An 18673-nucleotide genomic window follows, 5' to 3' on the forward strand; every position below is an offset into this window, starting at 1 on the left:
TGTGACAATATCCCTTAACTACTAGCCTTGCCTTGTTGCGTATCACGTTCCCTTCTTTATCCATCTTGTTCCTGAATAACCATTTCAATCCAACCACAAATGCATCCTTTGGCGTGGGAATCAGTCTCCAGACTCGATTTCGCTCAAACTCATTGAGTTCGTCTTGCATAGCCTGTACCCAATCAGAGTGATCAAGTGCAGTATTCACTATTTTCGGCTCAATCTTGGAAACAAACGAATTAAACATGCAGAATTCTACTTGAGAGAATAAAGCAGTTTGCTTCGCTTTCAGTTGAGAGCGTGTGAGAACTCCCTCAGATGATTCACCAATTACTTGAGTTTTTGGATGATCGCATGTCCATTTTACGAGTGGAGGATAATTTGGATCATAAGCAGGATCCAATTCAGCATTTATTTGTTAATCAAATTATGATTGTGAGTCTTCATCATGTGTATTATTATTCTCCCGCTTGAGTGACGACACATTTTCAACATCCTGTTCATAATTCTCCCCCTCAATTGGACTTTCAGCGGTCATTGTTGGAGATGGGTTCTCCCCCTGGAATGGCAAGTCAGGTCACTTTGGTGTGGATGAACTCTCCCCCTGGAATGTAGAACATCTATGAGTAGGTTCACTCGAGCTTTGACGTTCTCCTTGATCTCGAGGTTCGCTTTCCATGTCTTACGTCGCTTTGTTTATTATCTCCTTCAGGTTGTCAACTTTATTATCTGCTGCTTTTGCTGTAGAGGGAATGGCTTTCTCCGATTCATCAAAGATCACTATGTACTCTTCAAACATATTTGATATAGGAACCGTGACTTGACCTTTTTGTAGAAAGATCTCCTTCATTGGACTTTTGATGGATTGAAGTTTCTTCATGTAATTATCATCGAATGTGACATAATAGGTTGCTTCAATCTTCTTTGATCTTCTGTTCAGAACTCTACATGCCTTTGAGGCCAGAGAGTAGCCAATAAAGATCCATTCATCTGCCTTCACATCAATCTTGTTTTGGTTCTCTTTAGAGTTAAATATGAAGTACCTGGAACCAAAAGCATGAAAAAAAAATTAACATTCGGCTTATGATTATTCAGAATTTCATAGGGTGTAATGGAGAATTGCTTATTGAGTAAGGTTCGATTCTGGGTATAGCAGGCAGCTGCAATTGCATCAGCCCAGAAGTACAGATGTAGAGAAGCAATGCTAAGTATGGTTCGGTCCGCTTCACACAACGAACGGTTTCGCCTTTCAACTACACTATTTTGTTGTGGAGTATAAAGAGCAGAGAAATTGTGAGACACTCCCTTTTCAGTAAGACATTCTTCAAACTCTTGGTTTTTGAATTCCAACCCATTGTCACTTTGAACATTTCTAACCACCTTTCGCAGTTGAAGCTCCACTTGCTTAATAAAGTTCTTGAGCTTTGGAGTCACCTCTGATTTCTGTTTAAGAAAGAAAACCCAGGTGAAGCATGAAAAATCATCAACTATAACGAGAATGTACATACTACCACCAATACTTTCTATGGCCGAAGGACCACATAGATGAATGTGAAAAAGCTTAAGAGGTTCGATGATCTTTGTGTTAACAATTGTGGGATTACTCTTTCGGCTTTGCCTTCCCATTTCACATGCAACGCACAGTTGTTCCTTGTCAAACTTTAGAAGTGGCAGTCCTTACACATGATCACCAACAACTAACTTGTTGATCTATTTGAAGTTAAGGTGCAAAAGTCGTCGATGCCACAGCTAGCTTTCATTAGAATGTGCTTTCGTTAGAAGACATACATCAGGCTTTCCATGTATCGGGTTTAGATTTAATGGATACATTTCACCTTTTCGCTGTCACTTCAATAGAACCGTCTTAGTTTTCTTTTCAATGATCTCTGATCCTTCATCATCAAATGAGACCTTCAAGCCTGTCCCTACCACCAATTGCGAGACACTGATGATATTGTGTTGCAATCCTTCTACATATGCCACTTTTTGAATCGAAAAATCCCCGTTTGTGATCATTCCATAGCCTTTTATTGTGCCATATGAGTTGTTACCATATTTGACACATATACCATCTTTTAGAGCCTGAAAATCCCTCAGCTCTTCCCTTCTTCCTGTTATGTGACGCGAGCAGCCAATATCTATGTACCATTCGTTGTCGAACTGCTCATCACTGATATCCTGCAAAAATCAGGCAGATTTAGGAACCCAAAGTTTGTAGAACAGGGAATAGTAATTGAATGATCAACCATATATGTTCTTTTTACTAAATTGATTTCGTCTTTCCTTTTGATGGTAAAGACCTTGATTTTGTTATCTTTCTGTTTGTTTAAATTAGGTTGAGGATTTTTATTTTGATTCTTATTTTCTTGTTTCCTAGGGTTAGCAGGCATCTTCTTCATTTGCTTTTCACTTTTTGAGATGAGCTTTTCTTTTCCCTTGACATCCTTGTTAGGATTCTACTTTGGTCGAGAATGAGGAGAATGGGGTTTAGGACCGAAGTTGTGCTTTCGGTTCCATTCACCACTTCATCTGGGACCGAAACTTCTTTTACGGTTCGTCTGACTGCAAGATTGACAGTGAGTGCATGGATCATGTGTAGCCTTTAAACTTGATTTCGTCTTGAGATTGGACGCCTTCTCTATGCAATTATAATTGGAGTTTTGGGATTGCCAAAACTACTTCCTTTCATTCAGATTCTTTTGATATATCCTGTTTTGCTGGCGTTTCTGGTCTGACTGTTGCTTTTGAGATTTGTGAATATTTGCTTTTGGCCTTGGTTTTTCAGTGTGATTCGCTCTTCATTGAAGATGATTCGCTTGCCACCTTTTCCGGTTCGCCTGGAATCTCTTTAGTACCACTTGTGCTTGGTACATCAAAGCTTGTAGGCTTATTGAGTGGTTCTACCACGTATCTGCCTTTAACCATCCATGAGGTTCTCTCTGATAAACCGAAAGTCTCATATGCATTGTCGATTGGAGTGGACCATAAATGATCATCATAGCCACCGACATTGTCTTCATTCATCAAGGCTGTACATCAAAGCTTGTAGGCTTATTGAGTGGTTCTCCCGATATGGTGTATACTTGATTTGGTACTGTTTGAATCTTCTTATATATCAATGCTTTCTATCTTAGGATAGCCGAGCGAAGTCAACCGAATTCTCAGATATAAGACCTTTGGTAGGTTCGCTTTCACTTTTGTAAAACTCTGAACAGTCAACTTCATCCTCTACAGATATTTCACTCATATCACTGTCCTCATCAAATTCAGAAGTGTTTTCTACGTTTATTTTGTTTTCTGAACTCAACTTGGCATTCAATGAGTCAAATTTCTGCATGGTTTCGGTCTTTCTTTTCAATTTATCATTTTCGTCCAAAAGGTTTTTAAGCATGTCCTTATGGTCTTTGGACTTAATAAAGGACTCGATTTTGTCCAGACCGATCTTATAGGTGTCAGAGACTTCATCTGAAGAAACAATAGATTCACAGTTATAACCATCAATATCGACTTCATCCTCCTTTAATTCCAGGAAGGGAAAAATCATTTTATGAATCTTTTTACCAATCTCACAATCTAAATGCAATTGAGCGATGTTAATATATAAACGTTTGACAATCAAGCAAAAAATGTTTCTTTGTTTCAAAAGCTTCAAATTATCACATTGCAAATAAATTACTTCATATTTCGTCCTAACTAACTCCACCTCCTTCTGCTCTATCAAAATTCGTCTTTCCTCACTCTTTGAAGACACCCTGCTGATTTGATCAGTTAGGTTAGAATTTTCTAGGGGATTTTGTTTTAGACTACCACTTAAACTAGAAAACTTGAATTTTAAATCATTTAATTCCTTTTCATATTTATTAACTAGTATTTTCATAGATTCAAAGATAGATTGTACATTCTTGATCGACTTATCGCATTCGTTGATCTGTTCTCCTATTGGTTTGGCTGCGAAGCACTTGTCTTCTCTTTCCTTCACTTCCTCACTTTCACCTACGGTTGTGTAGCCTCTCATCTGTGACACTCCAACAGTCACCATAAACATCTTCCACCAAACTCAGAGTTTCCTTCCTTTTCCAGAAACGTTATGCCATGCGTGGGCTTGCGAATTTCATCATCTTTAGATTTTGTAGACCAGACTTCTACACCACCGAACTCATCATCATCAATGTTTCTCTGCACAATTAAAGCATTCATAGTATTGTTATATTTTTTCTTCTTCTTTATTTCCTCTAGCTTGCATGAATGATATGCTTCATCATCTTCTCCATCTTTCTTCTCAGCCAACTTTCTCAACATGCAATCTTTGGCAAAGTGATTTTTGTCGTGGCAGAAATTGAAATCATATCCGGAATTACCAAAAATCTTGTTCTGCTTCTTTGCTTACTCATGCTAAGGAGCGTTTTTAGATTCCTATTTCGCTTTTTCGGAGCTGTAGCTCCCTTGCCAGTTTCGGTTCGTAGAGGTAAGGAAGTTTTTGCGAGCAAACTTTTTGGGATTAGAAACCATCAAAGAATATTGATCATTCGTCATATCACATTCAGAGAGATCCAACTCTTCTTCTTTTTCTTCCACGTTATTCCCTTTTGAAAGAAGAGCCAATGATCCCATACTAGAGACCACATTCGTTTCCTTAGTCACTAAGCTTTCATGTGATTTGAGTATTCCCACAAGCTTCGCCAATGAATAGGATTTGAATTGTTCATGGGCTTTTACAGTCGAAACCACCGCCATCCATTCGGGTGTTAGGCCATTCATAAAAGTGACCTTCTGCTCAATTACTTCTCTGCCAATTCCATGCATGATCATTTTTTTGAGGAGATGATTAAATCGATCAAAGGCCTGAATGAGTATTTCTTCTGGATTCTGCTTGAAATCACTGAACTCAGAGAGCAAAAGAGTTTGTATTGTATGCTCTAAATCTTCATCTATAGAATATAGCTCTTTAAGCATATCGCATATTTGTTTCGCTATTGTGAATGTACTTACCAGACGAAAGGTATCCGATTGCAATTCAAATCTGATCATCCTCACAACTTTAATGTTGTAAACCAGCTTGTCCTTCTCATCTTTAGCGACATCTTTCACGTCAATCATCAGCTGATTGTACTCCATTTGAGACTTGATGACCCTTTCGGTTCCAGTATGTGAAAAAGAACCCACAATGATCGCTTCCCAGATTAGATAGCCATTGTCCACTGAACCAAGAACATAGTCTTCAAAGTGATACATCCAGACTTCGTAATCTTGAGTGTACAAGATTGGGATTCTTGTAGTAGATCCGATGCTGTTGGATATGTTGATAGGGTTGGTTTGGTAATCATTGAGAGACATGACGACCAGTTTAGAATGTTTGTCAAGAATCAAACTTGTAATGATTGAATAGGGTAACATCGAGATCTATGAGAAACGTCAATGAAGGAATGACTGTTGGAACCAGAAAGTGAACCTCTAGCAATCCTAAGTACTCATTACGAAGTGTGTATGTTCCGAAGTGGAGAGCAGTTTGGAATCTGTCCAGACCAGTTGAGATGAAGTTGCAAAGCTGAAGGCATTCCAAAATGACTCTCATTTCCAGAATGAATGCTAATCCGGAGTCACATCATTATGTCCTTGTGCAATTATTATATTTGTCTTTGTATTGATGTAACGTTTCATGGGACTTAGTCTTTTGTTGTATTTGGACAATAAGAATGTCAGAAACATTTCTATTGTCCAGTCCTATGTAAGCACACTAGTTAATTCACTATAACCTTCACTCCTATTTATAGGAGCATTCAATACAAGTCAACCACGGATCTTTCATTCAACTTTTGGCTCTTTTACTAAGTTATTTCTAACTTATTTCAAACATTCTTCTTGTTCTTCATTTATTGACTTTACCATGATCACTTATTCTCATTGTTCATTAAATGACTTGATCATTTTTTGGATCTATTATCTAAGACATGACTGGTCTTTCCAGGCTTGACTTGAACATTTATTAGCAAGTAGAGATTGATCTTAAGCATTCTCTCAAGGTTTGATTTTTCAAACCTTGTCCCTGTGCATCAAATCGATCTTGTTCTCTCAATTGGTATCAGAGCTTGAGTGGTTGTCGTTTGAATCCATAAGATCAGATTATAATTGGTTTGAATAATACCTTGGTATTTCAACCATTTCTGTGTTAAGGATAAAAGTTCTTCTATATACCACTTTAGCTTGAAGATATCTTAACGTCAATGGCTGCTTCTAATCCTCAGCAAATGATTTCAATGCAAATTGCAAATGGCGTGGATGGCCCTGCACGTGCTACATTGCTAGTTGTAGAAGAATATGATCATTGGAAAGTTAGAATGGAAAGATTTTTAGTAGCCAAGGATAAAGGTGAAGAAATTTGGAGATCCGTTACAAAAGGTCCACATGTTCTTGTAAGAACAATTGTAAGAGATGTAGCTGCTCAACTCATGCGTGAAGACAAAACTCGCCCAGCTCCTCTAACTACATACGATATCGAGAAGTTGCATGCTGATCAAGTTGCTTTCTCAGAAATGGTGTTTGGTGTTCCTCCTTCACTCTTTGAGCACATCAAGCTATGCAAATCAGCCAAAGAGATTTGGGACACTCTTCAGGACCTGATCGAAGGTTCGAAAAATACGAAAGACAAGCGACTTACGTCAGTTTTCAACGACTTCGACATCTTCACCACCACTTGTGGTGAATTAGTGGCCTCAGCCTCCAACCGTTATTGTATCGTGGTGAACTACATGAATGTTCATGGGATTTTCCGAACTCCTTTGGATTACAATCTCAAATTCATAAACAGTCTCGGCAAAAGATGGGGAAATGTAAAATCTTGTATTTAAAGCAATGGTTCCTTGAAAAAGTTGAAGCTCTATCAACTTTTTGATGAACTTCAAGGACATGAGTCAAATGTTGCTCAAACCATAAGGGAACTCTCCGAAGGTCCTCTTGCCCTTGTCAGTTCTTTTGAATCAACAATTCCGAACTCATCTACTTCGGATCCTTTCCAACCCATTGTTCCATCTATTCAAACATCGCACACACCTTACCCACACAAATCTATCCTGTTGATGATTCCGAAGCCATGGACTCTGAACTCCGTTTCCAACAGGAGTTTTCTATACTCGCAATGGAGTACAAACGCCCTTTCAATCCTTCTTACAAACCTTACCAAAATCGATTCTGTTGGGTTAAAAATATGGTTTATACTTTGCTTTTCTAGGAAAATGTATTTTTATGTAATGTTTATGAGTTTATGGTCAGGTTTACGGCCAGATGGCTGTTTACGGCCGTAAACAGGTTTACAGCTGTAAAGCCATTTACAACCGTAAACCCATTAGGCCCATGTTCCCTTGTATATATATAGGTGTTAGGGTGAGGAGTAGAGATTTGATGAACAGAAGGGAGTGTACGGCCAAGAGAGAAGAGAGGAGCTTTAGTGTGTGTTAGTGTGTGTGAATCTTGTGTAAGGAAACTTTATTCTAATCAATACATACAAGATTCATCATCTTCTTTTTCTCCTTCTTTTCTATTTGATCTCACATCATCCGTTTGATTGGGATTCCGCACAATCAAATGGATCTGATTGATACACAAGCATTTATAGGGACTTACAATTGGTATCAGAGTTTGGATTGTATCAGTCATTTTTGTCAGATCTGGAGCATATTTGATCTTATTTTTAAAAAATTCCTGCGTTTTTGGATAGATCTCTGAAAATTAGGGGGGTTTCTTCTTTGCATTTTTCTTAAAAACGAGTTTTTGATCGAGTTTTGGAACAAAAAATGGTGAAAAACGTCGTTTTTTTCGCGAATATGTTGAAGGTTTACGACCTTTGAAGGGTTTACGGCCGAAGTTTACGGCCGGAAACAGTTTACGGTCGGCGGCGACGGCGTTTACAGCTAGGGTTTCCGGAGTTTACGGTTCGAGGTTTACGGCCCCGGAGCTTGCGGCAGCAGCCTCGCTCAGCCTTACTTCGCATTTAAAAAAATAGGAGGTGGATTTGGAGGTGCCAAGGTTCGAACTCGAGACCTCAGGGTCATAAACACATCGTCTTATCCAACTCGGCTACCTGATCCCTTGTTACAATCTTTCAAAATTTAATTCATAGCCTGTTATTCTCGGTTTCAACTTTCAAAATTTGACACTTCTAACCCAAAATTCAATTTCTTTTAGTTTTTTTTTAATTCCTTTTCATCCAAAATAAAAAATATATATATAAATAATAATAATAATAATTATAATAAAAAAAATTAGTAAATAAAATTATATTTTGATTTTTGACTTTTATTATTTTTTTTTTTAACTTTTGACCTTAAATTTTGACTTTGACTTTCAAGTTTGACATTTGACTTTAAACTTTGAATTTTTCGTTTAACTTTTAAATTTTAAAATTTAGTTTTTCGGTTTGACTTTTAAGTTTGACTTTTCAAGTTTGACTTTTGAGCTTAACTTTTTAAATTTGACTTTTAAGGTTGAATTTGAGGTTTATAATCAAAGGGTTTGACTTTTAAGTTTGATTTTGGCTTCTAGTTGTGCTTTTTAATGGCTTTTAAGGTCTACGAGGGAGTTGAAAACATGAAAGAGAGTGATCAAGTTATGTTAAGACAAAATTTCAACATTTTCGATTATATCCCTGGAGAAACCCTGGAAGCTCAGTTGCAGCGTTTTACTACACTTACTACTGAGATGAATACAACTAGGATCTTCTTGACTAAATCTGAGATAAACAAAAATCTACTGAATTCACTTCCGAAATCATGGGATATGAACGTAGCTGTCATCAAAAAGACAAGAGATCTCAATCATCTTAGTATTGCTGATGTAATTGAAGAGCTTGATGCTTTGAAATGTGGAAAAACAATGAGTTCCACAAACATCCCGACCAATGAAGTTTCATGTACTCCATCTTGTGAAGGTACAATTAAAATTCTTCGTGAACATAATGATTTGCTAAAAAGGGAAGTCGAGGAGCTAAAATATGAAGGATATCAACTTAGTAAAGGACAGAGACCCCTGAAGGCTGAATTAGAAGCAAAAACCAAAGACTTTAGGAAGCTTCAGGAAGAGTATAACAACAAGTGTGAAAATTATGACTATATTAAGAGACAACTTGCTGCTGTAACTGAAGAACTTGACATTCTGAAAAATAAGTGCGGAAAAACATATGTTAGTTTCAAAAATTATACTGTGTCAAGTCAGACAGTCGAGTCGTTATTTGAAACCCAATTAAAATTCAAAGATAATCAAAACAAGGGTTTAGGGTATGATAGTGTTCCTTCACATTTCAATCATAACTACACATCCATCCCTATGACACAGGAAGAAATTGACAGGGAGACACATCTTCAATATGGAAAATGAGCTGGATTTGTGTCAGGAGGAGTTATTAATGTTGAAAATACTAATGTTTCAACTTCATGTGCTGGTGAAGTAGTAGAAGATGAGAACAAGGAGAACACTACTGAACAAACCAATGACTCCTTGAACTCAGAATTTTTTTGCTTTGAATTCTTTTACTCCTAACAAACCTGCTGTTAAGAAATACAAGCCACCAATTCCAGCGCAACAGAGTGGTTGTTGCAAGTGTGCATGTGGGATCAACAAGAAACGAGGCAAGGATACGCCACCGGGGGCAGGAAGAAACAACTTCATAGTGAAGAAAAAGGCATGTTTTCACTATGGAACACCTAGACACATTGCCTAAAACTGTATAAATCGCACATACGTTCCCTACAACGCACAAGGATGGCAAAACGCACCAAGAGGTAAATACTTCAAAAGAAACCCCTCAAGGTCACGCTCAGACCACGGTGACTGGAACGCACAAAGGGCCAAGAATCAAACCCATAAGGCCAAGAATCTGAATCCCAAGGACAAAGAGGGAATGTCGGCCAAGAAGCCTAATCCAAGAGATGCTCCAGTGAAACCAAGACCGGCTAGGTAAAAGTCATCTCATCAGCCGGCTTCAAGTTCCAAATCAAGTACCGAGGCGCCCATCGAATCGAACAAGAAATGTGTTAAACCCGAATATAAATGGGTACCAAAGGTGAAAAATCCCAAATCTTCTAATGACTCTAATATTTCATCGTCTTCTATTTGTGATAAATAGGATATGTCATGGGAGAGAGTATCCTGAAATGATGACAAAGGTTGACCAGTTTCAAAATGGATTGGGTTCCAATGACCAACTAATCTCGTTCTGTGTCGGAGCAGCTATGGAGGCGTATCATCAGACTTCGGTTTGTTGGTAGTTGCTGTTCCAGACACATGATAGGATGCATCTCTTAACTGTACAACATTCAGAACTTTTTCGCGAGTATTTGTCCTTTGCGGGAAAGGAAAGAAGGGAAGAAAGGAAGGGATCACATGGGGTTAGTGCTTAATGACGTGAAGAATTTTCGGACCTTTTCTGATATTATGCGTGCTGTTCTCAGACCTTCTGGATGCAGATTCAATCGGTGAATTATAGTTTGCATTCTCTTCTCTATACTCCTGAATTTATCTTACTGTGATTCGTTTCAAAGACAATTTTTCATTTTCTTATAGTTTTTCGTTAGTGGGTAATGTGTTGGGAAATGATATTAGCAAGTCATAACGGGCAATCTGAATCTGCGTAACGTACCTAAATTGAATTGTCTACGCTCCGTGCTCGATGCGCTGGTAGGCAAGAAAGATTTTAAATGGGCTTGACTAGGGAGAGTTGAACTTAAGGAATTCAAGGACTTGACAAACATTGACCTAGTTAGATCCGTTTAGCCTGACATTACGATGCTCGGATAGGTTGAGCAGGGAGATATACATGAGAATCCACCAGTCACATTAAAAGAACCCGTATCTAGAACTGTAGATTCACTTTTCCTCGATGTGCAGATTCTATCCTTATTTTTGGTTTTGATGGGGTGACTGAGGAATCCGATAAACTAGGTTTGTAGAAGGTTATTTTCTTTCTTTCTGTCTGTTAGTCATATGTTGCCTCCTTTGTGTGATCGAGAGATTTGACCTGGACTATAACATATGCAATTCTATCTCTCTGCATCTTCTCTCTTTGCAATTCTTTCTATCTGTTAGCCATATACTGTCTCCTTTGCGTGACTCATAATCCGACCTGGTACACAGTATATGCAACATTCTCTTCTCAATCCCTCTAAAAACTTCAGTTAGTCATATGTTTCATCCTTTGCGTGATTGGAAGAGATCCGACCTGGATGTACCGCTTATTTATTCTAAATCTATCTTCTCTCTTAATAATTGTCTGCTCACCCGGTGTAAGGAGTATTCTGGACGTCCTTGATGGCTGGAGCATATCTTGAAGTGGGAAACACGTTCTAGTACAATTAAAAATTGAACACATACAGATTGTCTGTAGATCTCACTACTCAATTCAGGTGGACAACAATATCCCTGGTCGTCGTCAGCTAAATGGTCCCTAGGAAATATATCTAAGAATAGAGGATCAAAATGTATTGTCATTATTATTTTGTTCAAAATTGTCACAAATTTTTCATGTTTAAGTGGACCACAATACCGACAATTGACCAGATCTATTCATGAAAGTGAAGGTACTGATAAACAAGTTCAGGTTGTCTCACAACTTTGATCCCAAATAGTTTTCTTTTTGTTAAATATGTTCATAGTTTTCCTCTATGCACAAATTTAGGGGGAGAATTAAAAAAAATCAAAAATCAAAGAAAAATCAGAAAATTTCAAAAATCATACAAAAATCAGAAAATTAAAAATCCAAAAATAGTGTTATTTCTATTTTGTTTTTGTTTTAAGTTTTCTTTTAGTTTTATTTTGTCTTGAAAAGTGATTTTGGGTGTAGATGAAACTCATGGAGTTTGTGTCGAAAATTTCTGAGCCAAAGCCTCGTCCTTGAGCATCGAAGAATTCTCATTCATAGGAGCAAGAAATGAAGATTATTCTTTTAACATTCAATCATTCAACCCCAGGAGCAAGGTGAAGCAGAAATTTAAGATTATGTGACGGATTGCATTAAAGCCTCCTCAATCAGTCTGCTGCTATCTATGAACCTGCTGAAGTGATCCAGAAAATTATTTCTCTCTGAAGTTCCCTCTGAAGATTCTCAAGCTGAAAGCACCAACTTTCAAGAATCAGTACAAGAAGTCTCCTCACCCAATGTGCGTTCAATGTCAAATTCTGAAGAAAAGCCCAACTGCTCAAGCTGAAGTCATTCATTGAAGATTCATCAAGTTCATCTTGAAGTCGTGAAGATTTTGAAGATTAATGCTGAAGCCAAGCTCTCGATGAAGATTGACAAGAAAAGCCAACTACTTTTTAGGGGAGCTTGTTGGGTCAATTTAGAAAAGAAAGTTATAAACCAAGGGGGAGATTGTTGAGTCAAAAATGTGATTTATACTTTTATTTTCTAGGAAAATGTATTTTTATGTAATGTTTATGAGTTTATGGTCAGGTTTACGGCCGGATGGCTGTTTACGGCCGTAAAGAGGTTTACGACCGTAAACCCATTTACAACCGTAAACCCATTAGGCCCATGTTCCCTTTGTATATATATATATATAGGTGTTAGGGGTGAGGAGTAGAGATTTGATGAATAGAAGGGAGTGTACGACGAAGAGAGAAGAGAGGAGCTTTAGTGTGTGTTAGTGTGTGTGAATCAAGGGAACTTTATTCTAATCAATACATACAAGATTCATCATCTTCTTTTTCTCCTTCTCTTCTATTTGATCTGACATAATACGTTTGGTTCGGATTCCTCACCATCAAATGGATCTGATTGATACACAAGCATTTATAGGGACTTACAAATTCTATGCTCCTCACCAGAACAATCCTCAACCATACTTAGCTTCGAAACCTAAACCCTCTTTGGAAAATCCTCCTGCATACAAATCGAACCTCTCTAAGACAAACTCTACTTCGAAACCTTCTTTGAGTTCCAAATCTGATAAACCAAAAATTGTGTGTCATAAGTGTGGACATTTAAATAATTTTGCTAAAGATTGCCTGGTTGATGCTTTGCAAAAACCAAAAAACAAGGATTCTACCTACTACGTCCGAAAAGCACAAGAGATGGCTGAAACTGAAAAAGCCTTTCTGACAACAGTGTCAAGAGATGTTGAAGGATATTGGTCATTTGGGGATGATGATGACATGGTAACTAGAAGGAAAATGTGTCTGATGGCAAAACAAATAGTTGAATTTGATGAAGGATATTGGTCTTCTGGGGCAGAAGATGAAGATGATGTTGCTGAACCTCACTATTGCTACATGGCCACCAACGATCCACCAGTTCGAAGCATCATTCAGCAGGTAAAATTTATGATCTTTGATAACAATTTTGATCTATGTCTTTGTGAACCTTATATGAACCAAATCCAAACAGATATGAGCACCATCTATAAAGCCTATGAGTCTGCCATAGAAGCCAGTGAGAAGAAGGACTGTGAACTAAATCGTCTTAGGTTACATTTTGATCATAAAAATTTGAAAATCGAGTCTTTAGAGCATGAACTTGTAATGTCAAAAGATGAATGTATCATTTTGAAAGATAAATATGAAATCACCTATTTTGAACGGAATATTCTAATTTCTGATAACAAACGTCTGAATGTAAGGATAGATGCTTTGCATAATTCTGTTGACATGCTTGAAGCGGACATCCGGATGACTCATAATTTTCGTCATCCATTGTCTAAAGCACCTGGTCTCGTGAGTGAGTTTCTGAAACCAATTGCTAGTTCCCTGAAGGAATTGAAAATTTTGACATTCATGGGAGAGGTTCCAAACATCTAACATTCGGACACCCATGTTTCTCCCTTGTCTCCACTTCTTGAGACTACAGACCATTTTGAGTCTGTAATTCCTGAGTTCAAACCAATTGTTGTTAAGTGTCCTGATTCCACACAACTTCTGCCTCTAATAAACCTGGACCTGAATAGGTCTACAAAATTTCATTGCTGTCTTCCAAATTGTGTAGATTATGTTCCTAGGAGTAATCATAAAAACAACTACGTTGTAGAAGAAATTCCTTCCCTGACAACCGAAATTGATACCTCTGAGTTTGTATGGGCATCCTTAGATGATAAAGTTGAAAAATCAAGTTGTGTCTCCCCTAATTCTTGCGAATCTGATCCCTTGGTAGTTTCACAAACAAATTTGATTCCCATTACTCCTGAGTTTACTAATCCATCCGTACGACAAACTTCAAAATCCTCATCTAGGAGAAAACAAATGTTGAATAGGAAGGATATTGTTGATCCCAAAGTAGAAGCTCGAAATGCACTTAAGAAGGAAGTTAAGACGAGACAAAATTCCAGGTTCTTTGAAAACTCCAAACAAAGTGTATCTTAGAATTCTCGTGCATCAACTCATAGTCAAAACTCCTTTACTCCCACTAAGATCCTCAAAAGACCTTCTAGTCGTGCAGAACCCAAGAAAGTAGACAATTCTACTCAGCCTAAATCTCGTATGAATGCCACAACAGTCCAAAGCACTTCTCCTCGAACTTTTTCATTTGTTTTTATTGCAAAATCTGATGGCACAATTTTTAAACCAAATCTTTCAAAAACTAATGTGTCATCCAACAAATCGACAAATGCAAAGAAAACATCTTTTTCAAAATCTTCAAAGAAAAATCTTGTGTGGAAAGTCAAAACTCCCATTGATGAAACACCAATTCTGGTTGTTACAAATGTTACCAACACTCCGGAAGTCAAAGGTCCGAAGAAGACCATTCGGAACCTTCAAGTCATTGAAGAAGACCATTCCAAAGAATTCAAAGAATACCACCCAGAAACACAAAGTTGTTCCTAAGTCACAATCAAAGTCCAAAGCCCTTGCCTACGTCCCAAAGTTTAATTCGGAGCGTGAAAAGTCCATTACTCACTAATTTTGCAGGCATTTTGTGCTTCGGAGCAAGAAACAATATGGTATATTGATAGTGCTTGCTCCATGCACATGACGGGGCAGAAAGAATTTCTGCGGGATCTAAAGCTTTCTCCAAATGTTGGTTACGTGACATATGGCAACAAATCCAACTCCCAAATTCGTGGTTATGGAATTTTCACCAATGGAAACTTCTATATATAAAATGTAGCTTATGTAGCTGATCTGAAACGTAATTTGATAAGTCTTACTCAGCTCACTGATTTAAATCGACGTGTGGAATTTTGCAAAAAGTAGAACTATGTAATGACCGAAGACCAGAAATAATGCTTAATCAAGTCGCTTCGCAACAAGAACATGTACCCACTCGACATCAACATGATTATTGGCAAACCGCAACTCTGTGTTCTTACCAAACCTGTTCCTGACGTCAGCTGGTTATGGCACCGAAGGCTCACTCATCTAAACTTTTGGGACATGAATGATCTCGTATCAGGCGAAATGGTGTGATCATTTGTGTGCTGCTTGTGAGTGTGGTAAGCAATCGAAGAAGGGTTATCCTATTATCATCAAAAAATTCATTTCGGAACCATTGGAGCTTCTACACATTGATCTTTGTGGACCATCCATGGTAGAAAGTCTTCATCATAAAAATACATTCTTGTGATTGTTGATGATTTTACAAGGTTCACTTGGGTATTCTTTCTAAGGCTGAAATCCGAAACAACCTTAGAGCTCATCAATTTTAACAAAGGAATAGAACTTCTTATCAAACTCCCTATTAGGAGAATCCGAAGTGATAATGGATCGGAATTCACTAATTCCACCATTGAGAAATTTCTTACAGAAAAAGGAATTGACCACGATTTCTCAGCTCCTTACACTCCATAACAAAACGATGTAGTCGAAAGACGTAATAGAACTGTCGTTGAAGATGCTCGATCCATGCTGAACTTTGCAAATCTACCACTCTATCTTTGGGCGAAAGTCGTATCCACTGTCTGCTTCACTCAAAATCGGAGTATCATCAATCGATGCCTCAACGTGACACTTTACGAAGCAATGAATGGTCGGAATCCAACAATCTCGTTTTTGCATTTTTTCGGATGCAGGTGCTTCATCAAGAACAACCGTGATCTACTTACCAACTTCCAACCCAAATTCGATGAAGCCATCTTCCTTGGGTACTCCTCAAAATCGAAATCTTACAGAGTTCTTAACCGAAGAACTCATGTTTTGGATGAAAGCTTCAACATTATTTTCGATGACAACTTCGTATGGAATTCTGGCCCAACTCACATTACAACTCACATTACAGAGTCCGATGCTCCTCCGCCAGGATGTCCGAATCCCCAAACAATTCTTGAAGTTGATTTTGAAACTCTCTTTGGTCCTTCCGAAACCACTCTTGATTCGAGATCTCGATCAAGACCAACTCTCATTGCAATCCCTACTTCAGAAGCTCCTGTCTCGCATAATGTCTCCGGTTCGATCCCAAGCCTCCTTCCATTTGATTCCGAACCATTTAAACCTTCTCAGGTTGAGGGGGAGAGTACTCATCCCTCTCTTGAATCAAATGTGGATGGCTTCCAAGATCCAGCTGCTGATTTCGATGATTCCAATCCTCTCAACATTGATGAAAATGAAAACTTCTTTGAGTTCCCTTCTGATGATGATGTCAATCTCTCTGGTTCAGAAGTTCAAGGGGAGCATCATCCTCACATTCAAACCAATCAGGGGGAGCAAATGAATTCCACTGTTTATATTGGATCGACGGCTACGTAAGAACTCCCACGATTACATATTTGGACAAAGGATCATCCTCCAAACCAAAGAATCGGTAACCCCAATGCTGGTGTACAGACTGGTTCTGGTACAAGTATCCAAAAAGAATGCCATTTTTCAGCATTTATATTCATGGTTGAACCCAAATCCATTAAGTACGCATTGATGCATGCTGACTGGACTACAACCATGCAAGAAGAACTGTCAGAATTTGACCGAAATGAAGTTTGGACTCTCATGCCTCCTCCTCAGAATCATCCCATTGTCGGTACGAGATGGGCATTTCACAACAAGATAGATGACGCAGGAGTTATTATTTGAAATAAAGCAAGAATGGTGGAAAAAGGATTTACATAGATCAAAGGGCTCAACTACGATAAGACCTTCGCTCCCGTTGCACATCTTGAAGCCATCAGAATATTTCTTGCTTATGTTGCTCATAAAAGATTCAAAGTTCACCAAATGCATGTTAAGAGTGTGTTTCTTAACAGTGAAGTTGACACGAAAGTGTACCTTTAACAGCCCCCGATTTTGTTAATATCTCTTTTCCAAACTACTGTTACAAACTCCGGAAGGATGTCTATGAACTCAAGCAGGCTCCTCGGGCATGGTACGAGACCTTCACTGATTTTCTCAAACGCTCCGGTTTTCAAAGAGTAATTTTAGATCCCACTCTATTCCGAAGATCAAATGGAAAACATCTCATGCTGGTACAAATTTATATGGACGACATCATTTTTGGATGTACGGATTCATCTATGGTTTCTGATTTTGCTAATCTAATGATCAATCGATTCCAAATGAGCATGAATCGGGATTTAACCTTCTTTCTTGGCCTTCAAGTCAAACAGAATAAAAGAGGAATCTTCATTCACCAAGAGAAGTACATTTGAGAACTCCTCAAGAAATACTCAATGGACACCTGTGCCTCAGCCAAGGTATTAATGGGCTTCGGACAGAAGATCTTTGCCGACCCTTCAGGTGTTTCAGTTGATGAAAAGAAATACCACAGAATGATTGGATCCCTACTCTATCTCACAGCAAGTCATCCATATATCATGTTTTCAACATGTTTATGTGCCAGATTTCAAGTCAACCCAAAGATGTCTCATCTCTTGGCTGTGAAACAAATCTTCCGATACCTTAAAGGCACAAAGAGTCTCAGAATTTGGTACTTAACAAATGAAAGCTTCCTTCTTCAAGCATATTCAGATTCGAAATATGGTGGTCTTCAACTTGATAGAAAAAGCACTACAGGTGGTTGTCAATTCTTAGGTGGTCGTTTGGTCAGTTGGTCATCCAAGAAACAGAAGTGCATTGCACTCTCTACAACCGAAGCCGAATACATAGCTGCTTCCAGGTGTACATCTCAGGTTCTGTGGATGAAATCTCAACTCTTGGACTATGGTTACCGATTTTAACGTATTCCTATCTATTGTGATTCTCAAAGTTCCATTTCTATTTCCCACAATCCAATTCATCACTCAATGACTAAGCACATCGATATAAGGTACCATTTCATAAAAGATCATGTTCTAAACGGTAACATTGAACTCATTTTTGTTCCTTCCGACGAGGAGATTGCTGATGTCTTTACTAAGGCATTAGAGGTTTTCTGAACAAGATGGGTATGATGATACCAGATCCTCAGTTCTTTCAAGAGACCTGTTCTCTTTGATAGAAGTATTTGAAAGAAATCTAGTTCCGATCTCCAAATCTTTTCATCTCGGAACTACCATCTCTCGGAATACATAGGATCATTTTAGTTGTCTTTATTTCTGACCATCACTTAAGTTTTAAGCTGTAGAGTTCATCGTGATTGATTGCTATTCTAAGTCCACATTGTCATTGTGTTCGGATTTTTATCTCGAAATATACTTCATAATGGCATCCCGGAATTCCACTCCGGAAAGGTATTGAATTCTGCACTTCAGAACTTCAAAATTAATCCCGAAGTTTTCTAAAATCTCATTCCGGAATGCATTCTAAACCATGTTCCGGAAACTTTTTCAATTAC

General features: G+C 38.1%; 1 protein-coding gene across 1 annotated transcript; it reads left to right on the plus strand.

The window, feature by feature from the left end:
* Window positions 1–17600: 17600 nt before the first annotated feature.
* Window positions 17601–18077, plus strand: LOC111886203 (secreted RxLR effector protein 161-like). Its single transcript, XM_023882437.1, has one exon. The coding sequence runs from the start codon at window positions 17601–17603 to the stop codon at window positions 18075–18077; it is 477 nt and encodes a 158-aa protein (XP_023738205.1).
* Window positions 18078–18673: the final 596 nt, after the last annotated feature.

This window comes from Lactuca sativa, chromosome 4 (assembly GCF_002870075.4).
Source record: "Lactuca sativa cultivar Salinas chromosome 4, Lsat_Salinas_v11, whole genome shotgun sequence".
Classification (NCBI taxonomy): domain Eukaryota; kingdom Viridiplantae; phylum Streptophyta; class Magnoliopsida; order Asterales; family Asteraceae; genus Lactuca; species Lactuca sativa.